This window comes from Periplaneta americana, chromosome 10 (genome assembly GCF_040183065.1).
Source record: "Periplaneta americana isolate PAMFEO1 chromosome 10, P.americana_PAMFEO1_priV1, whole genome shotgun sequence".
In the NCBI taxonomy this organism is placed as follows: Eukaryota; Metazoa; Arthropoda; class Insecta; order Blattodea; family Blattidae; genus Periplaneta; species Periplaneta americana.
This window is the reverse complement of record NC_091126.1, coordinates 35,750,262-35,777,757: the sequence shown is the minus strand read 5'-3', so window position 1 is coordinate 35,777,757 and position 27,496 is coordinate 35,750,262. Positions and strand designations below refer to the sequence as shown.

At 37.2% G+C, this 27,496-nt stretch overlaps 1 protein-coding gene across 13 annotated transcripts in view; it reads right to left on the bottom strand.

Moving 5' to 3' along the window:
* HUWE1 (HECT, UBA and WWE domain containing E3 ubiquitin protein ligase 1) overlaps positions 1 to 27,496 on the bottom strand; it is a 149,159-nt gene that overhangs the window by 24,959 nt on the left and 96,704 nt on the right. For 10 of the 13 annotated variants that reach the window (XM_069837221.1, XM_069837223.1, XM_069837228.1 and 7 more), the window contains 9 exons: positions 23,936 to 24,178; positions 10,261 to 10,426; positions 10,037 to 10,178; positions 7,931 to 8,057; positions 7,538 to 7,684; positions 4,444 to 5,656; positions 3,639 to 3,806; positions 3,315 to 3,546; positions 561 to 744 (listed from right to left, as the gene is read on the bottom strand). In XM_069837221.1, coding sequence (XP_069693322.1) covers positions 561 to 744; positions 3,315 to 3,546; positions 3,639 to 3,806; positions 4,444 to 5,656; positions 7,538 to 7,684; positions 7,931 to 8,057; positions 10,037 to 10,178; positions 10,261 to 10,426; positions 23,936 to 24,178 — 2,622 coding nt within the window. The remainder of the gene's footprint in view (positions 1 to 560; positions 745 to 3,314; positions 3,547 to 3,638; positions 3,807 to 4,443; positions 5,657 to 7,537; positions 7,685 to 7,930; positions 8,058 to 10,036; positions 10,179 to 10,260; positions 10,427 to 23,935; positions 24,179 to 27,496) is intronic. The other 3 variants (XM_069837224.1, XM_069837227.1, XM_069837232.1) reach the window with 1 other exon arrangement.

Genomic DNA, 27,496 nt, shown 5'->3' with positions numbered 1-27,496 from the left:
TTTTCTTTGACTATAATTTTCGAATTGGCTCCAAAAAATAATGTTGTTAATAAGGCTCTCCATGCACTTTCTAATGACAACTTAAATATTTATTTATGATTTTTATTATGATCGGGAAATATTTTGTGCACTAAAAGCATAATATTTTAACAACCCTTACCATTTGTACAGTAGCTCAAAGATATGCAATTTTGCACATAACTAATATTTCAGGTATAGAAAGTTGAATATGAAAAATGAACAAATTTGGAGTTGAGATCCTTTTTGCCATACTGTTTTGCATTAAATGACTCAAATTATGGAACTTTTACAGTTTCCATATTTCAACTTTCCTCTTCTTGTAACATACCGGCAGTTGTACAGACCCAGTATGTTATAACAGGAACTTGGAAAATTCAGGTGGCCCAAATTTTGTTTCTGAGTCTATACAGTTCAATATTGCCCAAACTAAATTTAGCGTAATTTATTTTCTTATGCATAGGTAATAATATTTCAAAACTGTAATAAGTTTGCATTTTGAAATGGAATACTTCAAATTGAAGAATTAGTGTGATCACTAATACCTGTGCCAGAGCTCCGCAGAATTGAAGAAAGAGCACTGCTGCTATGACTGACATGGCCAAATAGTCGCTCCTGCATAAGTTGTCGGTTGCGAGCTTCCCATTCACGGCGCAAGTTCTGAGCCTCTTGTGCTAAGTCAGGTGGAAGAACAGATATCTGCGAGTCCTCCATGTCCGTCAAGATCTGAAATATGTTTGGTGATCAATATCCACTAATTAAAAATTACTCAAATTACTATTATGGCAAAGATGGTTCTGCTATTAGGAAAACAACACAGTTCAATGAAACCAAGTTTAATTGGATGAAGAGAAAAAGTTTGAGTTTTCTTCATCCAATGAATTTAAACAGTCAAATTTCAAGTAGAAAGAAAAATTGCAACAGCGAATAATAAGAGTTCTGTCTGGAAGGTATCCAGCCATTTTGAATTCCTTAAGAACCAGTCATGAAACCTTGGTGTAATTTGTCAACCAGAAGAGAACTTATTGTGCATGTGTGAACAGACACTCTTAAGCGAGTTCTTGTACTGAATGACAATGAAAACGTGATTAGATTAGCAAATGTACATCAAGTTTTGTTTCCAAATGGCCATGTTTCTGTGTAAATTACATATATGAATAAATTAACAGGGCTCTCGGGGATGATTCAAGGGCGTAAATCCCGGATAAAATTGTATCACCAATGCTTCAAAGATGGCTGAGAATCTATTTCAGTGATCCACGTTCTGGAAGGCGTTCAACAAGTAGAACACCCGAAATGCAGAATACTGTATAAGCTGGCAATGTAACATTTACAGTATCTGGAGATTCTCTTTAACAATTTATTGTTTCAAAGATTTTGACAGAGGATCTTGACATGAAGTGTGTTGTGGCAAAATTCGTTCCAGGACTCCTGTTACAAAAGCATAACGAATTTCGTGATAAATTTGTACAGGACTTGCTTGAAACTGCTAGATTTCCTCAGAAAGTCATAACCGGAGATGAGTCATGCAATGAGCCCAATAGAAAAGTCCAGTCTTGCCAATAGAATTTGTCTCAGTCTCCATGTCCGAAGATGAGTTGGCAATGTAGGAGTGATGTAATATGATTATGATTACTGTAATTTTTAGACTTCTGGTACTATACCTATGTGTTCTCCAACCATTAGTGTGTGAGAGAGAAGGACGATGAAAGACAGAAGGACCACACTGCACATGTGCAGAACAGTGCTCCACCTACACTTTCGCATTTCCAGAAAACATCAAGGCCCGGTTTCTTCAACCTTTGTTAAAATGTACCCAAGATAGCGTTAATTAACTATAAGTTAAAAGTATGAATTGCTGTTAAAAATATTGCGTTTCTTCAACTTTACATTTCATATTTTAACATTCTGTTTGTTAACTCTCTGTTAGGACCAGAGATTCTAGAGTTTAACCATAACCTATGAACAAGTATAGGCTCACTTCTGTTTTCTGAACTCTGACAATTGTGATTCTCGCTTGTTTCCGTTGTTTGATTCAGAGAGGATAGAAGCAAGAGGACTATTCTCCCAGGTTTGATTTCTGCTTCTTTCCTCGTCTGTATCACAGTAACATGGAGTGGCATATTGGTATTGCTGTTATGAAATGGAAAACACTGGAACAAAAAGAAATCGTGGGACTAATTTCTCTTTGTTCGAAAGAAACCTTCTGCTGGAAATTATTTCGCAGTATAAACCAATTATTGAGAATAAACAAACAAACGGATCTAAGTTGAAAGCGAAAAGTGAGGTTTGGCGGAAAATAGCCTATACCTTTGTATGAACTTCTGGTCTGTCAAATCACAGAAATCATCCCCTCTGTTTATGTATTCATAGATATCATTTTCTAAATAATCCAGACATATAAGTTAAGCATCTAACACACCAGTCATATTCGATACTTCTATACTAACAGAGAGTTAAATGATTTAACTGCATGAAATTGGGCAGTTAAATTAACATAGGTTTTAACAGCCTGTTAGTACTAAGAATAGTTGAAGAAATGCTTCAACTGTTAAGTTTACAGTTAAAATGGAATAACACACTGTTATAATTTAACAAAGTTTGAAGAAACCAGGCCCAATTGTTGTCTCTGAGTAAGGAATACATGTGCTTATCTAGTGCTTCTAAAAGCACAGGAAATATTCCTCTTTCTGTTCTCTTTATTCAATTTGGGTATATGACATAATAGTATGTTTATGCATTATATTATACTACTCTAAGCATGTCTCGTTAAACTGATATTTTTGTAGTGAGGCAACCCTCTCCCCCACCACTGACTTCGACTTAGTGCACAGATAAAGTGTCAGAAGTCTAACCATGAAGATGTTGTCCATCACGCACACACTCTTCGATGCCAGATAATAAATAATGATCAATATATCGATGTTCTTTGACTGCTGAGGAATGTGGTGAGAAGAAAATGGTCGCAGATATGAACAGTGACTGGCACCTTCATTATAATGCATTTTTCTGCAAAACATCGCACAACACCATTTCCCATATAGGCCAGATTAGCTCCTGCAACTTCTAACTTTTCCCAAAGGTAAAATTATCACTGAAAGGGAAACGAATGCAGACTACAGACGAGATTTAGGGCATCTGACAGCAAAGCTGATCCCAAAAGAGGGTTTTTCATACTGTTTTGAAAATTGGAAGGGGTGTTGGGATGAGAGGTCCTTAAGGGAGTACTCTGAAGGAGGTTATGCCTTGGGTAGGCTGGATACTTTCCATGCATAAAGATTCATATATTCACTTACCGCCTGCCTTAATGACGGCTGGAGGTTCTGGAAGAATGCAGCTGCATCAACAGGATCATTTGGATTTGCAGCTGCAGCTGCTTGACGCTGCTGTTCTAGCCTTTGTTGGGCCAAAACTTCTTCCTGAATTGCAGGTGGCAGTGCAGCTAAGAACTCAGGATTCACTTCTGTTACACTTGGGGGCGCAGATTCAGTGGACTGTTGTTGAGCTCGCTGCCTTAAACGTTGTAACCTGCATTTAAGACAATATAATGACGCAAATGCAAGAAATGATAAACAATAACAAATTGTGAAGGATTGTGTATATGGCTACTAGATCTTCACCTTAACTGCTCTGCAATCACTTCTTCTCTCATTTCATCTGGCAGTGCAGCAAGGAATGATGGATCAACCCCCTCTGGAATCTCTGGTCCCAGTCCAGTATTACTGGTGGACCCTTCTCCACCACTACTGCTGGCAACTGCTGGTGTCTCACCGGAGTCAGTGTTGGCACTGCAATTCAAGAATTTCTTTAACTGTTGAACTTATAGTCCCGACGTTGTTATTTCCGGCGTGACTCCGCCCCTTTACTTACGTCTTAGAAAGTAAAGTCTCTATAAAGTCTAGGTAGGTAGTATCATTCGCCATTTTTGTTCTCACATTGCCGAGCTACCATATGAGGAATCTATTTGCCACACCGTTAAACATTATCATGTCGTAGCTCCTATGATAATAAATCAAACGCAATGTAATTCAGCAAATAATTGAGCGGCAAATAACGTCGTGTGCTTTCTGCGAACACCAAAAAATGAGCTAAAATGGCAGGTGATTATATTAAGTATTTATCGAGCCTTAAGAAATGAATCAGCGAATCACAAGACATACACATTTAAAATGTAGCCGACCTGCAACACAATTGGCTGCCGGAAATTAGAGCGACGGGACTATAGCTTTAGTGGGGGGGGGGGGGATGTAATGAATTTGGTGTCAAAAACAGACATAAAATTTGGTTGTAATGATTTTAAAAAAATGTACTTTCAATGACATCCCCCTTAACTGTAACAAAATTCCCTTCCCTGAGATTTTCGAATCATTTCATAATGCAATCCTTTAATCGAGATTTCGGTACACTAATTGAAAACGTACTTACTTGTGTTCGAATAAGTTTCCCTGGATTGGACCAACTCTTTGCCTTATAGAATCTTCGTGGGATTGACTTCCTTCAGAGTGCTGAGAGCCATGCTGCTGCAGGTCACCTTCCCTCTGATGCTGTGAAACTCGAGCTTCCACTTGCGACCTCAACCAAGAGGCAGCTGCTTCCAGATCTAGGGACTCAGATCCATTTATTGCATTCATTGGGTGTCGTACACCATTAGAGAGGGGAGACTGCATATCATCCAATTCTCTCACGGTTTCCAAACCAGAAGCATTAGCTGCTTCTTCCATCTCGTTTAATAGTCTGCCAGTGGACTCAAAGGCAACCATGTCCACAGCTTCCTGAAGATTTCGTGGACTATGTCCTGCTCTGCGAATGCTCTCAAGAAGGGTGCGAGAGGCACTTCGGGGATATGAGATGTGTACTTCATCATCTTCTTCATCGTCGTCATCTTCCTCCTCCTCGTCCACAGTCTCAGTTATATCCATGTTCACAACCTCGTCCAGTGGAATCAATGGTGGTGGCGGCCCACATGCAGGATTCATGTTGGAATTGTCCGAGTCAGACGCTGCACCTTGCGGTGGGCTCCTTGCCTCGTCGTCGTCTCGACTGTATGATGCTGCTGGGGCGGGTGTGGCAGTGTTGCAGCTCTGTGCCAGCATCGAGCCCAACTGTGTCGAGTCCAGACTGCTTGCACTGTTTGGATAGGAAGACTCGTAGGATGCTTCGGGGTAGGACTCTGACTCTGTCTCTTGCCCTATGCCTGTTTCGGCACCACTTCTCAGTGCCCTCTGAGCTGCAGTGACAGAAGGCAATATTTCAGACAAGGAACTCAGCAGACCTGTTGTGAGCTCTGAGAAGTCTGGAGCGTCACCAACACCAGCACGAACTTCTACCGGAGTAAGCTCCATTTCTTGGTCTTCATTCCTCGACTGTTGGTTCTGGTCATCTTCAATATCGTCATCATCTGCATTATCCATGTGACTAGAAGATGATGTAGTAACAGCAGCAGCTGCTGCGGCAGCACCACTCTGACTCATGGCAGGTCGTAAAACAGAGTCTACAATGGATTCTGCTAAGTTTTCTGTAGCAGAGGCAACATCTGCTGCAGCTGCAGCAATGCCAGAGCTTCCTTGTGTAACTTGGTTTTCTCTACTATTTGTGGAAGCACCTTCACCGTTGTTGACGACTACCTCCATAGCAGCATCTGGACAAAATATTACAATTTGGATTGAGATACTATCTACCACTGATACAACAGTAAACATTTTTATAATAGGAAGACATTTGGTCGCGCATGTGTATATTCGCCCAACTCCTACTCTTGTCATAATCCTACCCTAAAGTACTTATCAGTAAAAGGTAAAAAAAGGTAAAGGTATCCCCGTAACTTGCCATGAAGGTGCTTGGGGGCATGGAGGTAGAGCCCCATGCTTTCCATGACCTCGGCACTAGAATGAGGTGGTGTGGTCGGCACCACGCTCTGACCACCTTTTACCCCCGGGAAAGACCCGGTACTCAATTTTATAGGAGGCTGAGTGAACCTCGGGGCCGTTCTGAAAGTTTGGCAACGAGAAAAAATCCTGTCACCACCTGGGATCGAACCCCGGACCTTCCAGTCCGTAGCCAGCTGCTCTACCAACTGAGCTACCTGGCCGCCAAGTACTTATCAGTACAAAATGTTATCAGTTCTCGGCCTATTTTTGGTATAGGTCTCTATTTACTTGCATGCTCTCTTACCTTTTACGGAAGTATAAAAGATATCGTGTTAAACAAAAGTAATTTCGCGAGAGCAAGATGAGAACTAGAGGGTTTTACCTACACCTTTTAAGTTTTCCATATAAATGGGTCCATTAGAACATTCTTTATCACCTTTAGTTGAGATTGAATCAGTATGATGAATTGTTTCTGTGGAAACCACAGAGCATTGCAGTTCCAAGGACACTGTTCTCAAGAAGAACCTGTACAGGATGGGGAATAATATCAACCCAGCTCATCAAAGAGCTTTCATCTTTAAAAAACATTTTCCAACAAAGCTTGATGAGCTATCGACTGTCCCAGTCAGTAGTTTGATTCAGTTCATTAAGAACATCGAACTATTGGACTGATAGGCCAAATGTTTCTATCTGCAAAACTTGTCTAATTTGAAAACTATGTGTGCTTAATTATCTTTATATTGTTGCATTACCAGATAAATAATCATTCACCTTAAAGTCCCTTAAAATCCATATCATGGATAATGAATCATTTACCGATTGTCAGAATACATTCCACACTTCACTAGATCTACACTTCAACAAAATGGAAGTGAGAAAATTAAGTTCTTCAAAAGGTAAGGTTCTCATACATAATACTTAAGTTTAAACTGCGAGTGAATGTATCAACAATAACAATATTATTCTAGTGAAGGAAGAGAGATACCAGGGTCTCTGGGATGTGAGCGTATTTGCAGACTTGCTGGTACCTCAAAAGGCATGTTCCAGATGCACGGGTCCTTTTTTCCCCCCACAATAATGGTGTTCGTGTTTCATTCTATACACATATTTTACTATTTATACAAATGTAAGTATGATTTGAAACCATAATTAATATAACTTCATAATTACAAGATATAATTTATTTCTCAAATACCATCTTTTTAAAAAATGCGACAGCAAGAAAATCTGACCTTATTGAGCAAAATGAGTTATATTTTTGAATTCAGCATGCACTAAATATAAAAGAACAGCTAGAAAAATGTTGACCTCAAAAATGACACAGACTAGGATTATTATTGTTATTATTAAATCATATATTTATATTTATTTGTACTCCTTGTTTAATTATATTTTATTATATATACTAATTCATATCCAGCCTTGGTTTATTTCTGGTCGTTTCTACTGTGCCATAATGGTCAAATCCTTATTCACCTTTAACATCTTACGTTGTAGATTACCAAATATGCTTGTGAAATAATATAAAATTTCGAAACAATTTCTATCATTTTTGTCAATTTAAAATATATTGACAGGATGAAAGGCATGCTGCTCAGAAGTAAGAAGTACAATCTTTTAAAAGAATATCCCACACAATCATACTTATTTACCTTCAGTTTCATTCTTTTTCCCATCATCATCAGTTTTCTTCTTCTTAGCTTCCTCCTCTTCCTGCTGTTTCCTGCGCTTTTCTTTACGCTCAGCAATTTCTTCATCACGAAGCTTTTCCAAATGAGGCACTAAACTGTGAACCACTCCTGAAATAAAACAAATATATATTTAAAAACTGAATTTACTTTAACTTTTGCCACAATTGTTCCAACACAGTGTGAGTGCTTACAATAAGTGTAATATTCGTAGTAAATTTTGATGTGATCAATATCAACCTCAGTATCAATTTCTCAATGTCCTCTGATCTCATTTAAATTTTTTCACTTAAGTGACTGATGGTTAACAGAATAGATCAGTTACAATCACAACATACTAAAAGTATGTAACTTTACCTGTGACACAGTCAGGGCTCGAGTCTCCATCTAGCAGCTTACACTCCTCTGTCCACCAATGAAGTGCAGTGGGGATGTTATTCAGCGTAGCAGCCAAGCTTGGGCCAAACAGGTAACCAGACTGATCCTTCAAAATTCAAAGCAATATACAACATTATGGTTCGATATTCAGTGTTTACTTACTATGAATTGTCTATTCCAACCCCGAAAGTTTGCACATATATATATATATATATGCAGCACAGACTAATGTGACAGAACCACTGAAACTGGCTTAAGTAAATCGCATGCTTTCGACTAAAGTGTATACTGTAAAATTATCACATCCAAGTCCTATTGTGCAGATGCAAGACATTTCTGCTATAAATTTGCATCCGCCTACAATAGCAACTTTTATGATGAAAGATTACACTGAAAAAGGGCATTTGAATGCAGTTTTTGCGGTATAACATTTTTAAAACTATAAATGTGGAAGACCGGAGGGAAAAAGACCTTTGGGGAGGCCGAGACGTAGAAATGTTATGTTATGTTTTATTTAACAATGCTCGCAACTGCAGAGGTTATATCAGCATCACCGGATGTCCCGGAATTTTGTCCCGCAGGAGTTCTTTTACATGCAAGTAAATCTACTGACATGAGCCTGTCTCATTTAAGCACATTTAAATGCCATCAACCTTGCCGGGATCGAACCCGCAACCTTGGGCATAGAAGGCCAGCGCTATACCAACTCGCCAACCAGGTCGACCCGAGACACAGATGGGAGGATAATATTGAAATGGATTTGAGAAAGGTAGGATATGATGATAAAGACTGGATTAATCTTGCTCAGGATAGGGACTGATGGCGGGCTTATGTGAGGGCGGCAATGAACTTGCAGGTTCCTTAAAAGCCATTTGTAAGTAATTAAGTATAAAGCCATGTCTTGTGGGTCCCTATCACCATGGCAGAGCGCGTCCTCAGGTTGCAGATAGAGGAGATGGCCTCCAGATATGGAGGGTTGCTGCAAATATATTGAATAAGCAGTTGTGGACAGCCGATAAGGAGAAAGGGTGGTCCTCCACCTTGGGGATTGGACGAAGGGCTAACAACCCATCACCATAAAAACAGCTTGTTACGAAACTACACAATAAGCCTCGGCATGGGTGTTAGTTGGGAGACCGGAGAGAAAAAGAACTTTGGGGAGGCTGAGACATAGATGGGAGGATAATATTAAAATGTATTTGAGACAGGTAGGATATGATGATAGAGACTGGATTAATCTTGCCCAGGATAGGGACCGATGGCGGGCTTATGTGAGGGCAGCAATGAACCTGCGGGTTCCTTAAAAGCCATTTGTAATTAAGTATAAAACCATGTATTGTGGGTCCCTATCCCATGGCAGAGCGCATCCTCAGGTTGCAGATAGAGAAGATTGCCTCCAGATATGGAGGGTAGCTGCAAATATATTGAATAAGCAGTTGTGGACAGCCGATAAGGGGTGGTCCTCCAGCTTGGGGATTGGGCAAAGGGCTAACAACCCATCACCGTAAACACAGTTTGTTACGAAACTACACAATAAGCCTCGTAATGGGGGTTAGTTGGGAGACCGGAGGGAAAAAGACCTTTGGAAAGGTTGAGACGTGGATGGGAGGATAGTATTAAAATGAATTTGGGAGGTGGGATGTGATGATAGAGACTGGATTAATCTTGCACAAGATAGGGACCAATGATGGACTTATATAAGAGTGGTAATGAACCTCCGGGTTCCTTAAAAGCCATAAGTAATAAGTATAAAACCATGTTGTTTGTAATGTGTGCATAAGTTGAAGCAAATGTACAATAAACATATTAACCCAAAATTTTCATAGTAGATAGAATGTATATCAAAGTCTTCTTATGTTTCTATGAAAGATTCCGAAAATAAGTTCCTCTATGAATTTTGGAATAAAAGTTTTATAGTATAATGAAAGAGCAATAAAATTATATACAATACTTACATTACTTGAATACGAAAAAGTGTAGAAGAAAAAATTATTTTCTAAAATATTACTTCATGTATTTAATAATAATAAATCATTTGAATAACAAAATTCATTTTATGGGGTTATGAAAATATTTTCAACGTACCACAAAATCTATCTGCTCCTCTTCTGAATTCGTCAAGATTCCCAGTCCATTATCCATGACAACGACCCTTGTGTCACGGAATGTTGATGCAAGAGCTTGGCTTGCTGAAGCAGGAATGTCATGAGCAGCTGGGCCCAACAGCCTGTGTGTGTGAAAGATAAATATAGTACAACAACCAAAGGGGAAATTACTAGTGCTGTAATTGTCAAATGAAAAAGTCCTACCTCTGAAGTATCACGGGAGGGTTTGGATTTCGAGGGTTATTGAGCTGCAGATACTGATACCGTCGCTGACGATTGGAACGTTGGGCTCTTGAAGCTGTAATACTTCCTACTTCCAGATTATGTCTAGCCATTAATAAAGGATGGCTTGGAGTAATGGGATGCAAAGCTGAAAATACAGTATTAACGAGTTCAGAATAAAATAAAGTCATAAAAGCCATGAAGCTGCAAATGCTTTATCACAGATAAGTATGATTTTCTCATTATTACTTTTTTAACTGAAAATAGGAAGTGAGTGTAATAATTCATGGTCTCACGTATAAATTGAGCCATTAGCCTGCATTTTGTATTAGAGCCACAAATCACTATATTATATTTTTCCTACATTAAATTACGTATGAAGAGAGACTCGTGGTATAACCTATGATAATTACTGACAAACATGCTCATTATGGGTGGATAGTTTACGTCTGGAATCTTTTACAGTGGAAAGACTCATCATGCCATGTTTGCAGTTTTTCTTGGGAAAGGTAAAAGCGGTAGCTTCCCGTTGCTTTCTGCACACCACTCTCTATTTCGCATCTTAAAAGATCCCAGGGGGCCCCAACGTGAAAAACTGTATAACGACAACAGCAGAAGAAAAATTGGAATACACAGAAGGTGGAAGAATTAAGAAACCTTGGGTCACAGGGAAAATGTTGGAGAAAATGGAAGAAAGAGGAAGAGGGGAAAACATCAACACAGAAGAAGGTAAAAGAAACTAAACAACGAACTAAGAAGAGAAACTGATAAGGCGAAGGAAGACTGGATGAAAGAGAAATGGGAACAACTGGATAATACCCACGGCAGAGCAATGTCGATAGTAGACGTTACTCGCTGGCCACTAGTCACCAGGCCGTACCGAGCCGTGCCAAACAAAACACAATCGAAATGGTGGTAGTAAAATTCGCGACTATATTCTTAAATAATTCACTGCATTAGTCAAGTGCAAGACTTCTGGCTTCTGTTGCATTCAAACAATTATAAAATACGATAATTTGGTCCAGGGAGCATCCGTTTTTTGATGCAAAGATAATTTGTTTGGCTTGTTTCTTAAATAAAATTACGAAATGGCGTTCCTGTGCTAAACATTTCATAAAAAAAAATAAATATAGCAAAACTGTTTTGTCTCGAGACTCTCATCTAAGTCACGTAATAGGTCACGTAATCTACTTCAATATATTTGCGCAAATATATCTTGTAGCTATCTCTCAGTAATGTTCAGAACGAAGGAGGTAGAGAGAGAAAAGAAACAAATTTCTCCCTCCAACGACGCCACACACCAACGTCGTGTTCTTATGTTGGCAAGATTGTGTATTTACTTAAATTTGGTGCTAAACGTAATGGCACGGTTCAAAGATACCGTGGGAATTCTCCAGTTTAGCGGAGAAGTGTAAAGAAACAGAGAATCTAGAGACAAAAGGAAGTCAGGAGAGCATTTGTGTGCTAAGCGAAGGGTTCCGGGATCGATACCCAGCCCTGGAACAATTTTTCCTTAAAATTATTCAAACCTGCTTTACAGGGAGCTACTACCTGAAATCCAGATTTGCATAAAAGGAAAATATGATTTAATATAGGACTTCAAAAATAAAAGCAAATCCATGTGGTTGATAGAAGACGAAATCGAAAATGAAATAACAGACAGGCCAGGAAAACTGAACATATGTACGAAATATGTAGAAGAGTTATATGAGAAAAGGATGACATGGCTATAGAAGACAAAGCAGCCATATCAGAAGACGAAAAAGGATTTTCTATTTTAAGGGAAAAAGTTGAACTAGCACTTAAGGAAATTAAGAATGGGAAAGCAACAGGAGTTGATGGAATCCGCACTGAATTAGTGAAATGCTTGGGTGAAGACAAAAAGGAAATTCTATCATTATGCAACAAAATGTATGAGCAAGGTGACTTGCCTGAAGATTTCATGGAAACAGTGTTGCTTCGAATACCGAAGAAAAATAATGCCAAGAAATGTAACGAGTTCAGGACTATCAGTCTGATATCTCACTCGGCAAAGATTCTTCGGCAAATACTGAATCGACGTTTATATTCTAAGATAGAAGAATAGTTGAAAGAAGAGCAGTTTGGCTTCAGGAAGGGAAAAGATACGAGAGATGCCAGTGGACTGGTATGAACAATCAGAGAAAGATACCTAGAGAAGAATAAAAAAGTGTATATAGTATTTGTGGACTTAGAAAAGGTGTCTGACAGAGTGGATTGGAATAAGCTGATGGGGATCCTAAAGAAAATTGACGTGGATTGAAAAGACAGGAGCTGTTCAGTAACCTTTATATGAAACGAGTCAAAGTCAGGATAGGAGAAAAAAAATGTCAGAAGGAATTGAAATAGGGAGAGGAGTACGACATGGATGCCTTTTTTATCACCTACCCTGTTCAATATCTACTTGGACGATTTAGTGAGAACTGTTTACAGAATATGGGAGGAGTGATAGTATGAGGAAGAAGAATAAAGTGTGTAAGATTTTCTGATGATATGGCACTGTTAGCTGAAGAGAAGATGATACTAAGGGATATGCTACTGGAGCTAAATGACAGCTCTGAGCAATATGGAATGAACATAAATGCCAACAAGACGAAGACCATGGTCATAGGAAGAAAAGTAAAGAAGGTAAACTTGCGAATTCTAAATGAGGCAGCTTCAAATACTTGGGGTGTACTATAAGTAGTAACATGAGCTGTTGCCAAGAAGTCAAAAGGAGAATAGCAATGGCAAAGGAAGCTTTTAATAGAAAAAGGAGTTTCTTCTGCAGACCTCTGGAGAAAGAACTAAGGAAGAGACTAGTGAAGTGCTCTGTGTGGAGTGTAGCATTGTATAGGACAGAAACATGGACATTACGACGAAGTGAAGAGAAGTGAATAGAAGCATTTGAAATGTGGATATGGCAAAGAATGGAGCGTGTGAAATGGACAGTGTAAGAAACGAAGTTGTGATGGAAAGAGTGGGTGAAGAAAGAATGATGCTGAAACTGATCAGAAAGAGAAAAAGAATTGGTTGGGTCACTGATTGTGAAGAAACTGTCTAGTGAAGGATGCACTGAAAGGAATGGTGAACGGGAGAAGAGTTCGGGACAGAAGAAGATATCACATGATAAACGACATTAACATATGAAGGGTTCACAACCAGAGTGGACCAAATCCTTCTGGAATAATTTTGAGAAATTGAGTCTTAAAGTTCCTGGCTCACGCTTAGTAACCTTCACCTCCCATAGGAAATGCTGCCCTCTGTGGAGTAACAAATGAGTTATGGACTTGGTTTGTTATGGCAATTAATAAATCTAAGTTTTCTTCATCCAAGATTGTATTAATCCACAAACTGACCACTGGTGGACTTGGTTCACTCTGGTTGTGAGCCCCTCATATATGGATCATATGCAGAGACAGAGAAATGCAGATAATAGGAAAGACTGGAGAATACTGGGATTGCAGTGAAATACCTACCCTTGGGTAGAACACCATGAATGAATGACACTCATTATATTTGTTAGTAGTACTGTACCGTTAACTGAAGAAATATAAACTCGTTAAATCAAAAATGAAAAAGTGTTGAAAAATAGATATATATAAAAGGTTTGGCTGTGATAAAGCATGCATTAAATGGACACTCCTGTTACAAAATGAAAGAAAATTTCATAAATTTGTAAAGTTGAACACAGTAACACAAAAACTTGAACCTTCAGCCTAACGTTATGACGAAAGTGATATCAGAATAAACTATAAATCTTACATATTCTGTAATGAGAGGACCTATAATTAAGACTTACAAAAATGTAATAGAGTGTATTGAATGCAACGAGTTTATAAGATCTATCCAAATGAATTTCCACTTTTGAAACCATATAGAGTGTTCAATAGACAAAATTCTAAATCCTTTGTAAACGACTTTTTCAAATTCTTGGTGTGGTAAACCCACAAACTCGCCAAACACACAACACTGATTAATATTAATATAATACACTGACCACATATAATGAACGCATTTAGATTATATATGTTTAAAAGTCATTCTATATAAAGTATAACAAACAGAATCGCATGCATACTTTATGGAATTAGAATGACATAAATATATATATACAGAATCAAAATGTTCAGTTTTTGTAAGTATAGCAAACAACATTTGCAGACTTTCAAGTAATTAATCTGAAAAATAAAGTACTCAAAGAGCACATGCAATAAAAAGCACAACATAAATTCAGACATAGTCCGAAGTACAAAGTTGTACTGGACAAAGACAACTCACTACAAAGAAAGCAAGACAGATTAAAAGATATTACTCCAGTACTCTCCCCTTAAAGCACAATAATTACCAGTTGATTTCCTGGACGAGAAGATAGTTTGATGCAACGAAATTCATTTTAAGGTACAGGTACGTACACAAATAAATTTTACTGGAACCAGTGGAACTGGTTCAGAACAGTTACAATTACTGAATACAATTTAAACTCTTTCCAGGAAATATCGAATTGAACACACAGCAGAAACATTAAGTCATATATATAGTCTATATGAACATTTTGGAAAACAAAAGCGCAAAACTATTATTATAAGTGTTCTGCTTCAGGCCCCTGAGGGTTCATGTGGAACAGGGTGACATGGGTTCCTGCTTTATGAGTTAACATCATATTCTCGCCTCATTTTACCTCGAGGGAAAGAATACCCAGTGTCCATGAAATGAAATAGAATATACAAATATGTAGCAGAATGCTATAGACCAGCGTTTATCAAACTATGGTCCGCGGACCACCTGTGGTCCTCGAGGTCTGTACTTGTGGTCCTTCAAAAAAGACAGAAGAAAAAAATAAAATTCAAACGAACTGCGTATTACACTATAGCTTAAAATCTCAGGATGCTATTCATAGACATTTCGCAGCACACGCTATGAGCATACTAAGCTAGCCCCGGCTATCCACTGGTTACTTGTACAGAATTCAAATCATATCCCATCGCTAACACTGGTTTATGAACACGAAAAACGCTGATCATCCACCGGAAACCCCTGCTAAAAATGTCTATGAATACGGCCCTCAGAGTTTGGAAATGACACATGGCAATCGAATTTCACTTTTTCTCCCAGTACTGCATTTTATGAAATTTATTACCCTACCCATCTATCGACTTCCCACTCTACTCTCAGCAACAAAAGAGGGATTTAAAGCACTATATACGCAGTGTTTCTCGACATTTTTTCCCTGCACATCTGGCACCACGCCTGTAATCCAGCCAGGGACCACCCCAATTCGTAACAGAGGACCAAAGTACCGAATCTTAATTAAATTTTAAAATATCAATATAGGCCTATTGGTATTAAAATATGCTACGAAAATAATAAATTTGCTTTCAAAGGGAACAAGAGTAAGGTGGTCCACGGAACTGTTCTGACTTTAAAAAGTGGTCCCCACTTCAAAAAGGTTTGAGAAACGCTGCTATAGACAAATCACATAATTTTATTTTATGGTTTGAATATTTATAAAATTTATTTGGCGAGATACAACTAATTCAATTTCTCATTTGATTTCTCAGATGTTTTCCTGGTACAGCATTTGTAAAATTAAGGATTATCCAAGTGGCACGTGAAAGAATATAATTGGATAGTTCTAAGAGAATATGAATTAAAATTTTAATTTTTTTATTTAGTTTATTTTACGATGCTTCATCAACTGCTATAGTTATCTAACATCTGAGTGAGATGAAGGTGATAGTGCTAGTGAGATGAGTCCAGGGTCCAGTGTCGAAAGTTAACCAGCATTTGCCCTTAATGGGCTAAGAGAAAACTCCAGGAAAATACTCAACCAGGTAACTTGTCCCAGCCAGGATTTGAACCCAGGCCAGCTAGTGTCACAGTCAGATGTGCTAATCATTACTCCAAAGCGGAAGACAAATTTTAATATTAGCTACGTACTAAAACTAAATAAGAACCAGTGCCAAATTTCTGTACTACACAAATCATAAAATCATAATTTACCAGATAAACGCCTTACAAAAATAAGCAGCTTCAATTCCATTAGATTTTCTTTAGATCCATACATCCTGATGTTACCAGAAAAGAGATTTTACACCCCACACCAATGAATAATCTTCGTTATGCAGGTATTCTGAAAAATAACTTGATGTGCAAATAATGTTAGTTTTCGTGCATAACCACATGCTAGAAAATAAAAAAAAGTGGAATTAGTGTGAAGATTGCACAAACACCGGAAATGAAATTTGAGATATATCCAAATACTCAATTTTAGAATCAATGACATTGCAACAACTCTCGATTCCACAACTTGGTCTTCTTTTTATCTGATTTTACAACAAAAAGTGTTTAATTTTGATAAATAAAAATATCACTTTGTGTAATACTTATGAAGCCGTATTTAAAGAATTTTATGCCACAACATATCACTCATTTTCTTCATACGACTGCCAAAATTAAATCAGAAATAAAACAAACTACAAATCTATAATTAGAATACAGAATTGCACAAATTCTAAGAATGAGAAAATTTTAACATAGTACAATTGAAGAATTTGAGAGCACATTCATTGATGATAGACTTTAATAAAAATTATGTCTAAGATGATGACGATGTTCAATAAACAATGGAAGTAAAACGTTACACATCATTTTGAGAAGAGTATTTGAATGTATCTTATAATAGTGTTAAAAACTTAAAACATGGTACATGCAATGTAAACAGTATGTATTAAATTTTACTGTACAAATATTAGTAAAATTTTAAATGTTAAAGAATAATAATACTCATAATTAAAAAGCTAAAAGCTACACAACACAGAACTGCACGCATTGTATTCTTCACCTGACATAATTAGGAACATTAAATCCAGACGTTTGAGATGGGCAGAGCATGTAGCACATATGGGCAAATCCAGAAATGCATATAGTGTGTTAGTTGGGAGGCCGGAGGGAAAAAGACCTTTAGGGAGGCCGAGACGTAGATGGGAAGATAATATTAAAATGGATTTGAGGGAGGTGGGATATGATGATAGAGAATGGAATAATCTTGCTCAGGATAGGGACCAATGGCAGGCTTATGTGAGAGCGGCAATGAACCTCCGGGTTCCTTAAAAGCCAGTAAGTAAGTAAGTATTAAAAAGCTATTTTCTCTGAAACATTTTCACTGCTCCATGAGAATATGTACAAGTATATTTTTCAGCACATGCATATAGAAATACAGTGCAGCTCCAATTATAGTCTTCTACAACTGTCACTTCCACTAATATTTTTTTTAATACCAATAAATTTCTTTATCACTGAAATTCTACTAATCGTTATTTTTGCTAATCTCATATAAACTAAGACAAAAAATGACCAGCCAAGTCCCCTTCGGAAAACTTTGGCTGATTCCATGAGAAATTAGGTTCACATGTGAACGAAATTCTTATGCACAACTCCACTCTGTTTTTCCTTTGTTCTGTTTGTTGCTTTCTCAGTCTCTTCATAGACCAATGATCAGATGCATCAACATCGTTTAAGTTTTAACGACCATTAACTGCTGACTTAGTATCTGTTAAGTCACAAGTATGGTGCACCAACTATAATGATAGTTAAAATTTTGCGTAACATTATAAACTTTAATTGATGATCGATGGTCAATTTAATTAATAGTTAATTACTTTGAAAAAGCAGAAGATAGCGGAAATATTCGGCAATGATAATTTGGAAATGAAATGTTGTATTTATATATCTGAATCAAAATAAGGACCAACGTAAATAAATTTATGACACCCAAAGAAACAAAGAACAAAAAATTGTAAAACTACTTTTGTTATATCGGTCCCTCAATTATGCCTTGTTTTTTTTATAATTTTATTGTTAGTAATAAGGTTACAATTTTTTTTTTATATGAACTGAAACCTGCCCTTAAAGACAAAAATGATGGTTTAATTTTACAGTCACCTTCACATTTAGAATCATTACCTAAGCTGTTATCTATGTATGCCTTATGCTACGTCACCGAATTGTTGCATAAATAAAATATTTTATTCTCAATTAAACATTGTTTATTAGTGCACACTTGTTCATTTTCACTTCAGTATCTTTGGTCAAAGGAACATGAATTACTTTTCCTTTGCACATGGCAAAGTTTGAATGGAACACCCTACATCACAAAAAGACACAGCCACTACTGATGCTTGCTTCGAGCACAACTTATAAAAACTACCTTCCTTGCAGCCTCAATGATAGCTGTCCATATAAGGAAACTCTGCTGATTAGTGAACATAACCTATCTGCTCCGTAAAATGAGGTTTCAATGTATACAAAATTGCATTTTACTTGAAACTAACGTAATAGTTTAATGTAACCAATTACATTATTGTTACAAACAATTAAAATATTATTAGATGTGTTTAAAAAAATGTAATTAGTTTGACTTTTATTTCTACAAAAGGTAGGCTTATGTAGCATACAAATACTCCAGGAAAATTGAAGACAATCATATACTGCATACCATTCCACATTGTTTTAATGAGTAATCAAACTTAATATTTGTCAGGGAAATTACATCTTTGTATTTATATAAACTCTTTACTAACTAATTCCACTTCATATTTCGAAAACATTGCTGTTCTCTGTCTCTTGACTCCATTTTAACAATATCAAAGCTTTCATATTGCAATTCAAACAGTCGAGAAATGGAATGACTAAAATGCACTCAGTTTTACATTCAGTGGAGAAATCGGTAGGTTGAGAAGTTAAGTTCGATGCACCCTACATGCAGTTTTAATACCTGTAAACTTTAGTAGTCTTTATGCAACGATCGAAATTAATTGAGGTCTGTGCACTTGGCATGCAAGTGTTATAACTAGGGACAGAATTTACAGGTTTTTGCCTATTTTTGTCGGCCTGGGTGGCGAAGTCGGTAGAATGCTGGCTTTTTGTGCCCGAGGTTGCGAGTTCAATCCCAGCCCAGGTCAATGACATTTGTGTTTAAATGCGATAGGCTCATGTTAGTAGATTTACTCGCATGTGAAAGAACTCCTGCGGGACAAAATTCCAGCACACCGGTGATGCTGATATAACCTCAGCAATTAAGTGCGTCGTTAAATAAAAATGTACAATTTTTTTGCCCATTTTTTTTTTCTTACTTCTAAACTCATAATTTCTTAGATACTTTTCCGAATCATGGTCATAAGAGTCATATATATGTATGTAAATTCTAATAAACTTAAAAAACCTAAACTGGACCTTAACCAAAAAAAAAAAATAATAAAAAAAAATAAAACCTAAATCATAATTAATATGCATTTTTCTATATTTACTGCATTTAATAGAAATATATTTAGAAATTTCCATACATCTTATAATTTTTATTCTCTTCTACACTGGAGAAAGCAACCCAATCTGCGGTTTTTACCTCTTCAGTCTTTTGTTTTGGATAAAATGGTTAACAGGAAATTCCGTCTTTCTTTGTATAGCAGGCCATCTTCCAGAGGATTCATCCTCTCAAGGGCACTGATTGGGACTACGTATTTTGGAATTTCCATTGATCAAATATATCACATGCCAGTAGAAGGGTTTAAAGTGACTGAACTGCAACAAGTCGCATTGTTGAAATTCGTGAAGTTTTCAGGCATGTTCTCTGATAGAAGACTGTGATCTTGCGTGTGCAGGTCCAAGTTGTGAACTTTTTTGAAGACTCTGTGCAGTCTGTCTTATTCTGGTGTTAACACAGAATTTTTATATTTTATGTTTTGTTAAGCTATACCAAAACAAGTGAAATCACATAATTATTACAACAGTGGATTAGAAAAGATTCTACCTTTACCGCCAAGGAAAAGGTTATGTTATTTAAAATTGATTGTAAGCGTACATTTTTAACAATCAGACCAGCACTACACGTTCGGGCTAGAGTCTTTTACCCACGGACAAGATACAGCCCTAGCATGCAATCATCGCTGCTGGCAGGTATGCTGTCTCTCTATCCCTTGTGCACGACAGAGCAGAGTTCCTTACCCTCTATGCACTCTACCCATTTCAGCGAGTGCTGACGACCACTCAATCAGACAATTTTTGCGACCCCTTTCACAGTTTGGATAAAAAAATTATTTCGCCTATTTCAATAATCTAAAATGGGCTTCTTAAAAACCTAAAAATCCGGTCCCTAGTTATAACTTATAACTAATCTATAACGACGATATAATCAAGGGAGTAAATGAAGTGCAAAATAAACATATTTTACATAGTCACGTAAACTATAGGTATCCTACAAGCAAAACTCAGCTCGGACTCCTTGCAGCGCACATGCTGGGAATGGGAGCATATGTCATCTGCACGAGACATTCATGCCCGCTGGTTTCTGCGCACTGAGTTTTTCTTGTTGGATGCCTATAGGCACGGAAGTGGGCTCAGACAAATTCATGCTACAGGGGAAAGGTAATTTTTTGTGCCTAAGGCTGTATATGTGGGTCTATAATTTTCCTGGAGGACTTATATTTGCACTCGTCCACTGCTATGGAGTAACAGCATTCTTGGACATGAAACAAGCGAGCCGTGGTTCAAATCCTGGTTGGGGTTTTTGTGAGGTTTTTCAACCACTCGAAGCAAAATTGCTTGGTAACCTTCAGTGTTGGGCCTCAGACTCATTTCACCTTCATTAGTATCATTTCATTAATCATCTTAATAGTTACAGGTTATCAGGAAGACATGGCAGACGTGGTTCCAGGATCTGCCTATAGGCGGCATCTTTCTGTGAGAGCTGCACATATCCAGCAAAACCACAGGGGCTTTTATGCAGACTGTTGGCGACCAGGGTAGTGTAGCTCCCTGGGAAAGATGGCACCTTGGTGAGTCGTGGAATCAACTGCGACATGTTCTTCTGGTTAAGGATACAGCAGATTCAAGCACATGAATTGCAAACATGTCATCAATCTGAGAAGGCCGCAGAACAACATCACAGGAAGGAGGAGGATCAAATCTCCAGTCAGACTGGATGCTGTGGCTGAATTGATACGATGACACCATGCAGTAAATCATGCGCTTGAAGAGCGATCCTAATGGACTTCAACAATTATTCCAATATAAGGAGGTTGCACAATAACCCTAAGGCTAAGGTGCTTGCCTTCAGGCCCTCTTTGAGGAAAAAATAAACATTTGCACTCTCGTGAATGGATATTCACGGGCACAGTATTTTGTGACATTATGAGTGATGGAACCAGGTCTGAACCATGAGCATATTTCACATATAGCGATTCAAATACACAAATTATTCATTAAGAGACAACTAAGTTTCCGTGTGTTTCTGTTAAATTGTTTCAAATAAGCCAGAGTACTTATTGTTCATATTAATTACAGTTAAAGATTGCAGAAACATAAATGACTCGCATCAGTTTAGATGAACACTCAATTGTGCACATATCTCAGAGAGATTTACATAGGATTATTTCCATTGTTCATGAAAAACTTCAATACAAATCCATACTTGTAGTAGCAGTTATGGGTCACTTGTGATGGTATTGGTGGTGGTAGCCATAGTCAAAGAGGAGCAGGAGTAATCACAGCAGCAGTAGCGGCTGTAGTAGTTTGCGATGTAATTTTCAAACAGTAGTTTAGGTTCAGTCACCTTCCCTATATATGACTTTGTTAATATACTATGATGTATAATCTCTTTCTTCTCCTTACAACGTTATTATACAGCAATAAGATATTATCACAGTCTACTATATACAGTCATGAAGCTTGAGTTTTGAGGGTGCTAGAAACAATAGACTGTGACGGTACTATTTTGCATTCCTGTAATGAGGCGATATTAGCAATCCTAGTGGTGAACAACTATCTAATGTTTGCATATTTACTACGTATTGAGCTTCGCGACTGTATATACTAGACTGTGATATTATTTTGAGATTATGTAGTATGAACATTAATCTCATAACTAGAATATGTACAAGTGTGCTCTAACAAATTTACTGTCTATTCCAAATATTTACGCCTACTATGTAAGTTAACATTAAACGAACTTTATTAATACAGTAAATGGTGTTTCTGGTTAAGGATACAGCAGATTCAAGCACATGAATTGCAAACACGTCATCAATCTGAGAAGGCCGCAGAACAACATCACAGGAAGGAGGAGGATCAAATCTCCAGTCAGACTGGATGCTGTGGCTGAATTGATACGATGACACCATGCAGTAAATCATGCGCTTGAAGAGCGATCCTAATGGACTTCAACAATCATTCAATCAATCAACTTTGAATGTCATTTGGCTAAACACTATTTCCTGTGTTTATGAACGAGTATTTGATGAAATAGTATGCAGTACATTCAGTTCTCAGCTCATCATAAATGCAATTATTTGTAATTAATTTTCCCCAACGCCTATCTAATTACAGTTTTCCCGTAATCACTTTTTTTCATACATAATTCCCAGGGCAAGTTGGTTCTTTTCAATGAAGGAGGCATAAACACATTCATAAGCCGAAAAAATTATTTCCATGCCATGTAATTATATAAATGCCTATTACTGAGTGAAACTTATGAAATTTTGGAATACACACAGTTAAAATTATTTTTTAATGCTGAATATGACAATATCCGTTTAATATTTCATCTACAGGAGAGTGACGTCTCAAAAACTGCCACCATAATAACAAATATTCCCAATATCACTGAATTATTTCCACACACATGTCTAAATTGATTCAATTCGAAATCAAATACATTCTATTTACTTGATGTAATGATAACAGAATTATGACTCCCTGTTTCACTATAAATATACATAACAATTTTGTCCTAATCTATTATTTTATTCAGGGTAGAACATTCATTTTTCCAATGATGTACAATAAAATTAAATACATACAAAAATGCACAAAATCAAAATAATTAATTCAGCAACATCCACAAGAAGCTCGTGCATTAATTATGTTATTAAACTAATATGCCAATGACCCACAACAATCCCAAATATAATTTGATATTAATGAATGGAAATCATATCCATAATAAGTGCTACTTAGCTCTCAACAAAACCTTAAAACAACGGAAAATCTACTGTAATAAGTTGTTTTGGATCCTCTAATTGCTCCGGTTACAGACTTTAAACAACTCAACATAATAAAGAAACAACCATTATTGGTGTTTTGATTAAAAATAACAACACTACGAATGCTTCAAAACATACAACCAACACCAATTACTTATGAAAATAAATTTAAACTGAAAAACAAGCAAATGGGAATTCAATGCCAGAAGAAAAAAAAACAAAAAGAGAATAATAAAATTTGAAATCCCACAACCATAGTGAAAATTAAGATCACTAACTGAAGAAAAGAAAACCACATCTACAAACACCTTCTTACCACTATCCATATCCGCTATTCAGACTGAAATTAAGTATCTCACATAGTGGCTATAAAAGTTAACCTTACAACCACTTACACAACAAAAATTTGAACTTACCAGCAATGACAACCACATGTATATAGACTATCCTAAGGAACCAGGTAGAGAGGAGTGAGGAATAGGTATTATGAAGAGTGAATTATGGACAGGAATATGCTTTGGCAGGATTTCTGCAAATCACAGCCACATATTCCACATACAAAGTGGAAATAAATGTTGGATGTGTGCAAAAGCTAGCACAGGGATCCCAACCAATTACACTACCTGTGTTGTCGTTTCCATTGACAGGCTCCTCAAAAATTCCAAATGGAAGTGGAAAAGTATTGGCATTCCAAGGAACAAGAGGCCCAGATCCCGAAGGATCAGGGTCAGAATACTGTATCATGAGAATATCTTCGTTGTTTCTATCCATACCAGGAATACGAAACAAGCCTTCCTCCGACTCAAAGAACTCAAGTCCATCCTCATCATAACCAGAGCCCCCTTCCTCCTCGTCCTCGTTGTCGCCTATGAACAAGTCAACATTATTTCAGTGCCAAGGTCGTGACACTCCATGGGACCACTGCAGAAGAAAACTCCCCAAACTACACACCGATACAAGAGTTTGACTGACTTGATAAGCAACCTAGAAAATAAGCAGCATTCAATACACAAATACCCACTACACCAAAAGCAGCATCTTAAGGCGCATCTCCACTATTAAACATTTAACAACAACATGTTAAATGTTAAATTGTTTACCGTTAACATCCCAACATGTTGAACATGTTAATGCTAATTTCATTTAACACTTTGTCCAACATGTTAAACTTGACTTTCTTTGCATAGTCCACCATAAACAGTCTATGAGATTTTAATATAGATAGTGTTTTATTTCAAAACTTGGACAGTGGACTCAGATGATGATCTGACTTTTGTAATTCCCCTATTGCTTGTTACAAGGCTTTGAAAAGGAAGAAAATGAGAATGTGGATGCGGCAATATCTTAGTAAAAGACACTATGCAGGATACATTCTAAACGAACTTAAAGTTGAATACAGTATCGATTTGGATTCAAAAACTTGCTGAGAATGTCAGAACACGATTTTAATATAATGCTGCAAAAATACTTCCTGTTACATAAAAGAAATACACAATTTAAGAGCAGCCATTTCATCTCAATTAAAATAATTACAGCTCGATTGATTATCATAGGACCTACGACATGATAGATGTTAAAGGAGTGGGTAATATCGTATAATTATTCTTTCCGAAGTTTTACGAACATTAACATACATCACCAAATACGACCATTGCTGACGTCAACATAGCATTAACGTTTAGCGTACGAGAGTGCGAAAACTCTCTATTGTGTTCTCGAGAACAATTAAATAATAATTCCTGTTCTCTAAAACAGTCGGCCTTCTTAGTTTTGCCCATGTATTCTTTTGCAGACACATCCCACAAACAAGGCCTTTCCATCAGTGCATTAATTTTATTCTAATGTATTTTCTTTCGTCCACTCCATTACTTCGAACAACTTACAGCCAACACCAAGGACCAATGACAGTATAAAAATGATCAAGATACGTGCCACAAAATCGGAACTTGTAGTTGTTGCTATGGAAACTGTACGAACTTTGCCGAACTGTACCGACGCTGCACAAGCAAATGAATTGACTTGACATGTTTTCCATTTCTGCTGGAAAACACGCCAACATGTTAAATTCAACATGCTTAGTTAACATGTTAAGTCAATTGAGACTTGAAATGTCCATATACATGTTAAATTCAACATGTTGTTGTTAAATGTTTAATAGTGGAGACGCGCCTTAAGACGCTCAGAAGCCACTACCAGCAAGTTTACAATTGAAAAGTGTAAACAACAGATGTTGTAAGTGCACAGAATAAAATTTTCCAGGAGTAACAAAAAAAAATGTTTCTCTGTCAAAATCATCTACAAGTGGCAACTGTGATTGCATACTTTTGAATCTCAACATACAACTTTTGTACGTTATTTGTCTTCACACATACACCTGTTTTAACAACCACACCAAAAAAGAAATACAAAAATTTTCTTACAACCTTTGCTGCTTACATTCCAGAAATATGAAAAAAAATTAAATAATAATCTCAGATCAGCATTGAGCACGTCCACAATAATAAGTGGAGATAATTCTATGCTAGTAATTAAACAATGAAACTAAATATCCACCTACATGTCAGAAAACTTATATACTGTAATATAATATCTACGAAAATCTAAACACACTTATGTAACTATAAGAGGCAGTCAAATAAAAATGGGTCAGATGCCAAAAAGTATAATAGAAAATTTATTACCTCAAAAGTAATCTCCAAAACTGTTTACACATTTATCCCACTGCAAGACAAGATGACCAATCCCATCCTTGAAAAAGCTTGTGGGCTGTCTACCACACCAGTTCTTTACCCACTCACACACATCTTTGTCCGATGCAAAATGAAGTCCACGAATGTCTTTCTTCAACTCTAAAAAAAAATGTGAAAATCGCATGGGGAGAGATCTGGGCTGTAGGGGGGTGTTGAAGTATTTCCTACCCAAATCTCTGAATCGTATTCCTCATGGAGTTGGCAATATGTGGGTGGGCAATATCATGAAGGATAGCATTCCAGAGAGTTTTGACTTAATGGCACGTCTCAGTTTCTGTAAAGTTTCTTCATAACACTGTGCAATGATTGTATCCCCATGCTCGAGAAATTCAATAAGCAGAGGAACCCTAGAATCGAAGAAGAATATCAACATGACTTTACCGGAAATTGTGTGTATTGCTCTGAACTTTTTTGGTGGTAGAGAATCCATGTTTTTCCATTGTTGGCTCTGCCGTTTGCTCTCCGGTTCAAAATGGTGACACCATGATTTGTCCCCAGTGACAATAAGGTACAGAAATGCATACTCTTCCTCACGGTATCATTGCAAGTGACCCAGTGAAGCAGCCATTGTTCGTTTTTTGTTCCTCTGTCAACTGATGTGGAACTCATTGCACACAGATTTTTCAGTAATGCAGGTGCTTTGTCGCAATGATGTGTATGGAACTGTGACTTATTCCTACCAAACCACGAAGTTCTTCCACAGTGATCCGTCGATTTCCCCATACAGTCATCAACTTCAGCAATAACATGAGTGATGGCACAATGAGCCTGTCCTGGGCAAGCATCGTCTTGCAATGACATACATCCCTCTCAGAATCTCTTGTGTCATTCCAGTATACGTGAACATGACATGCTGTTCGCCATAAACAGCAGACATGCGACGATGTATTTCTCTTCCTCCTACTCCATCAGCAGTCAAAAATCGTACTACACCTCGCTGTTCTTCTTTACCTGCCTCCATTACTGATGTTGGACGAACACACGTATCTCTAACCTCACTTCCAGCACAATAAACGACTAGTGCATAAGCAGGTATTGTAACTGTGCTTCCGAGAGTCGCCATCAGATGTCAGTTCAGCAATCAAATTCCAGTCGTACCAACTTGTCCCCATGAGATATACGCATGGTGACCAGTTTTCATTTGATTGCCCCTCATATATTCAATGTTCATCTAAGTCACTTATTCATATTTGACTAATATTAAATCCTCAAAAGTATTGTGCGACATTAAAGCAGCTAATGCCTCATTATGTCACTCAGTTTGTGAACATGTATATAAAAGGAAACAACATGTCAAGTTTGTAGAATTTTTCCACCTGAGTTTTTTGGCTTTAAATCAAAGCCACAAAATATATATATATATATATATATATATATTCTTAAGGTTTAAATCTCCTTATGATTCAGATAGGAAAAAAGTGTAAATAATATAAA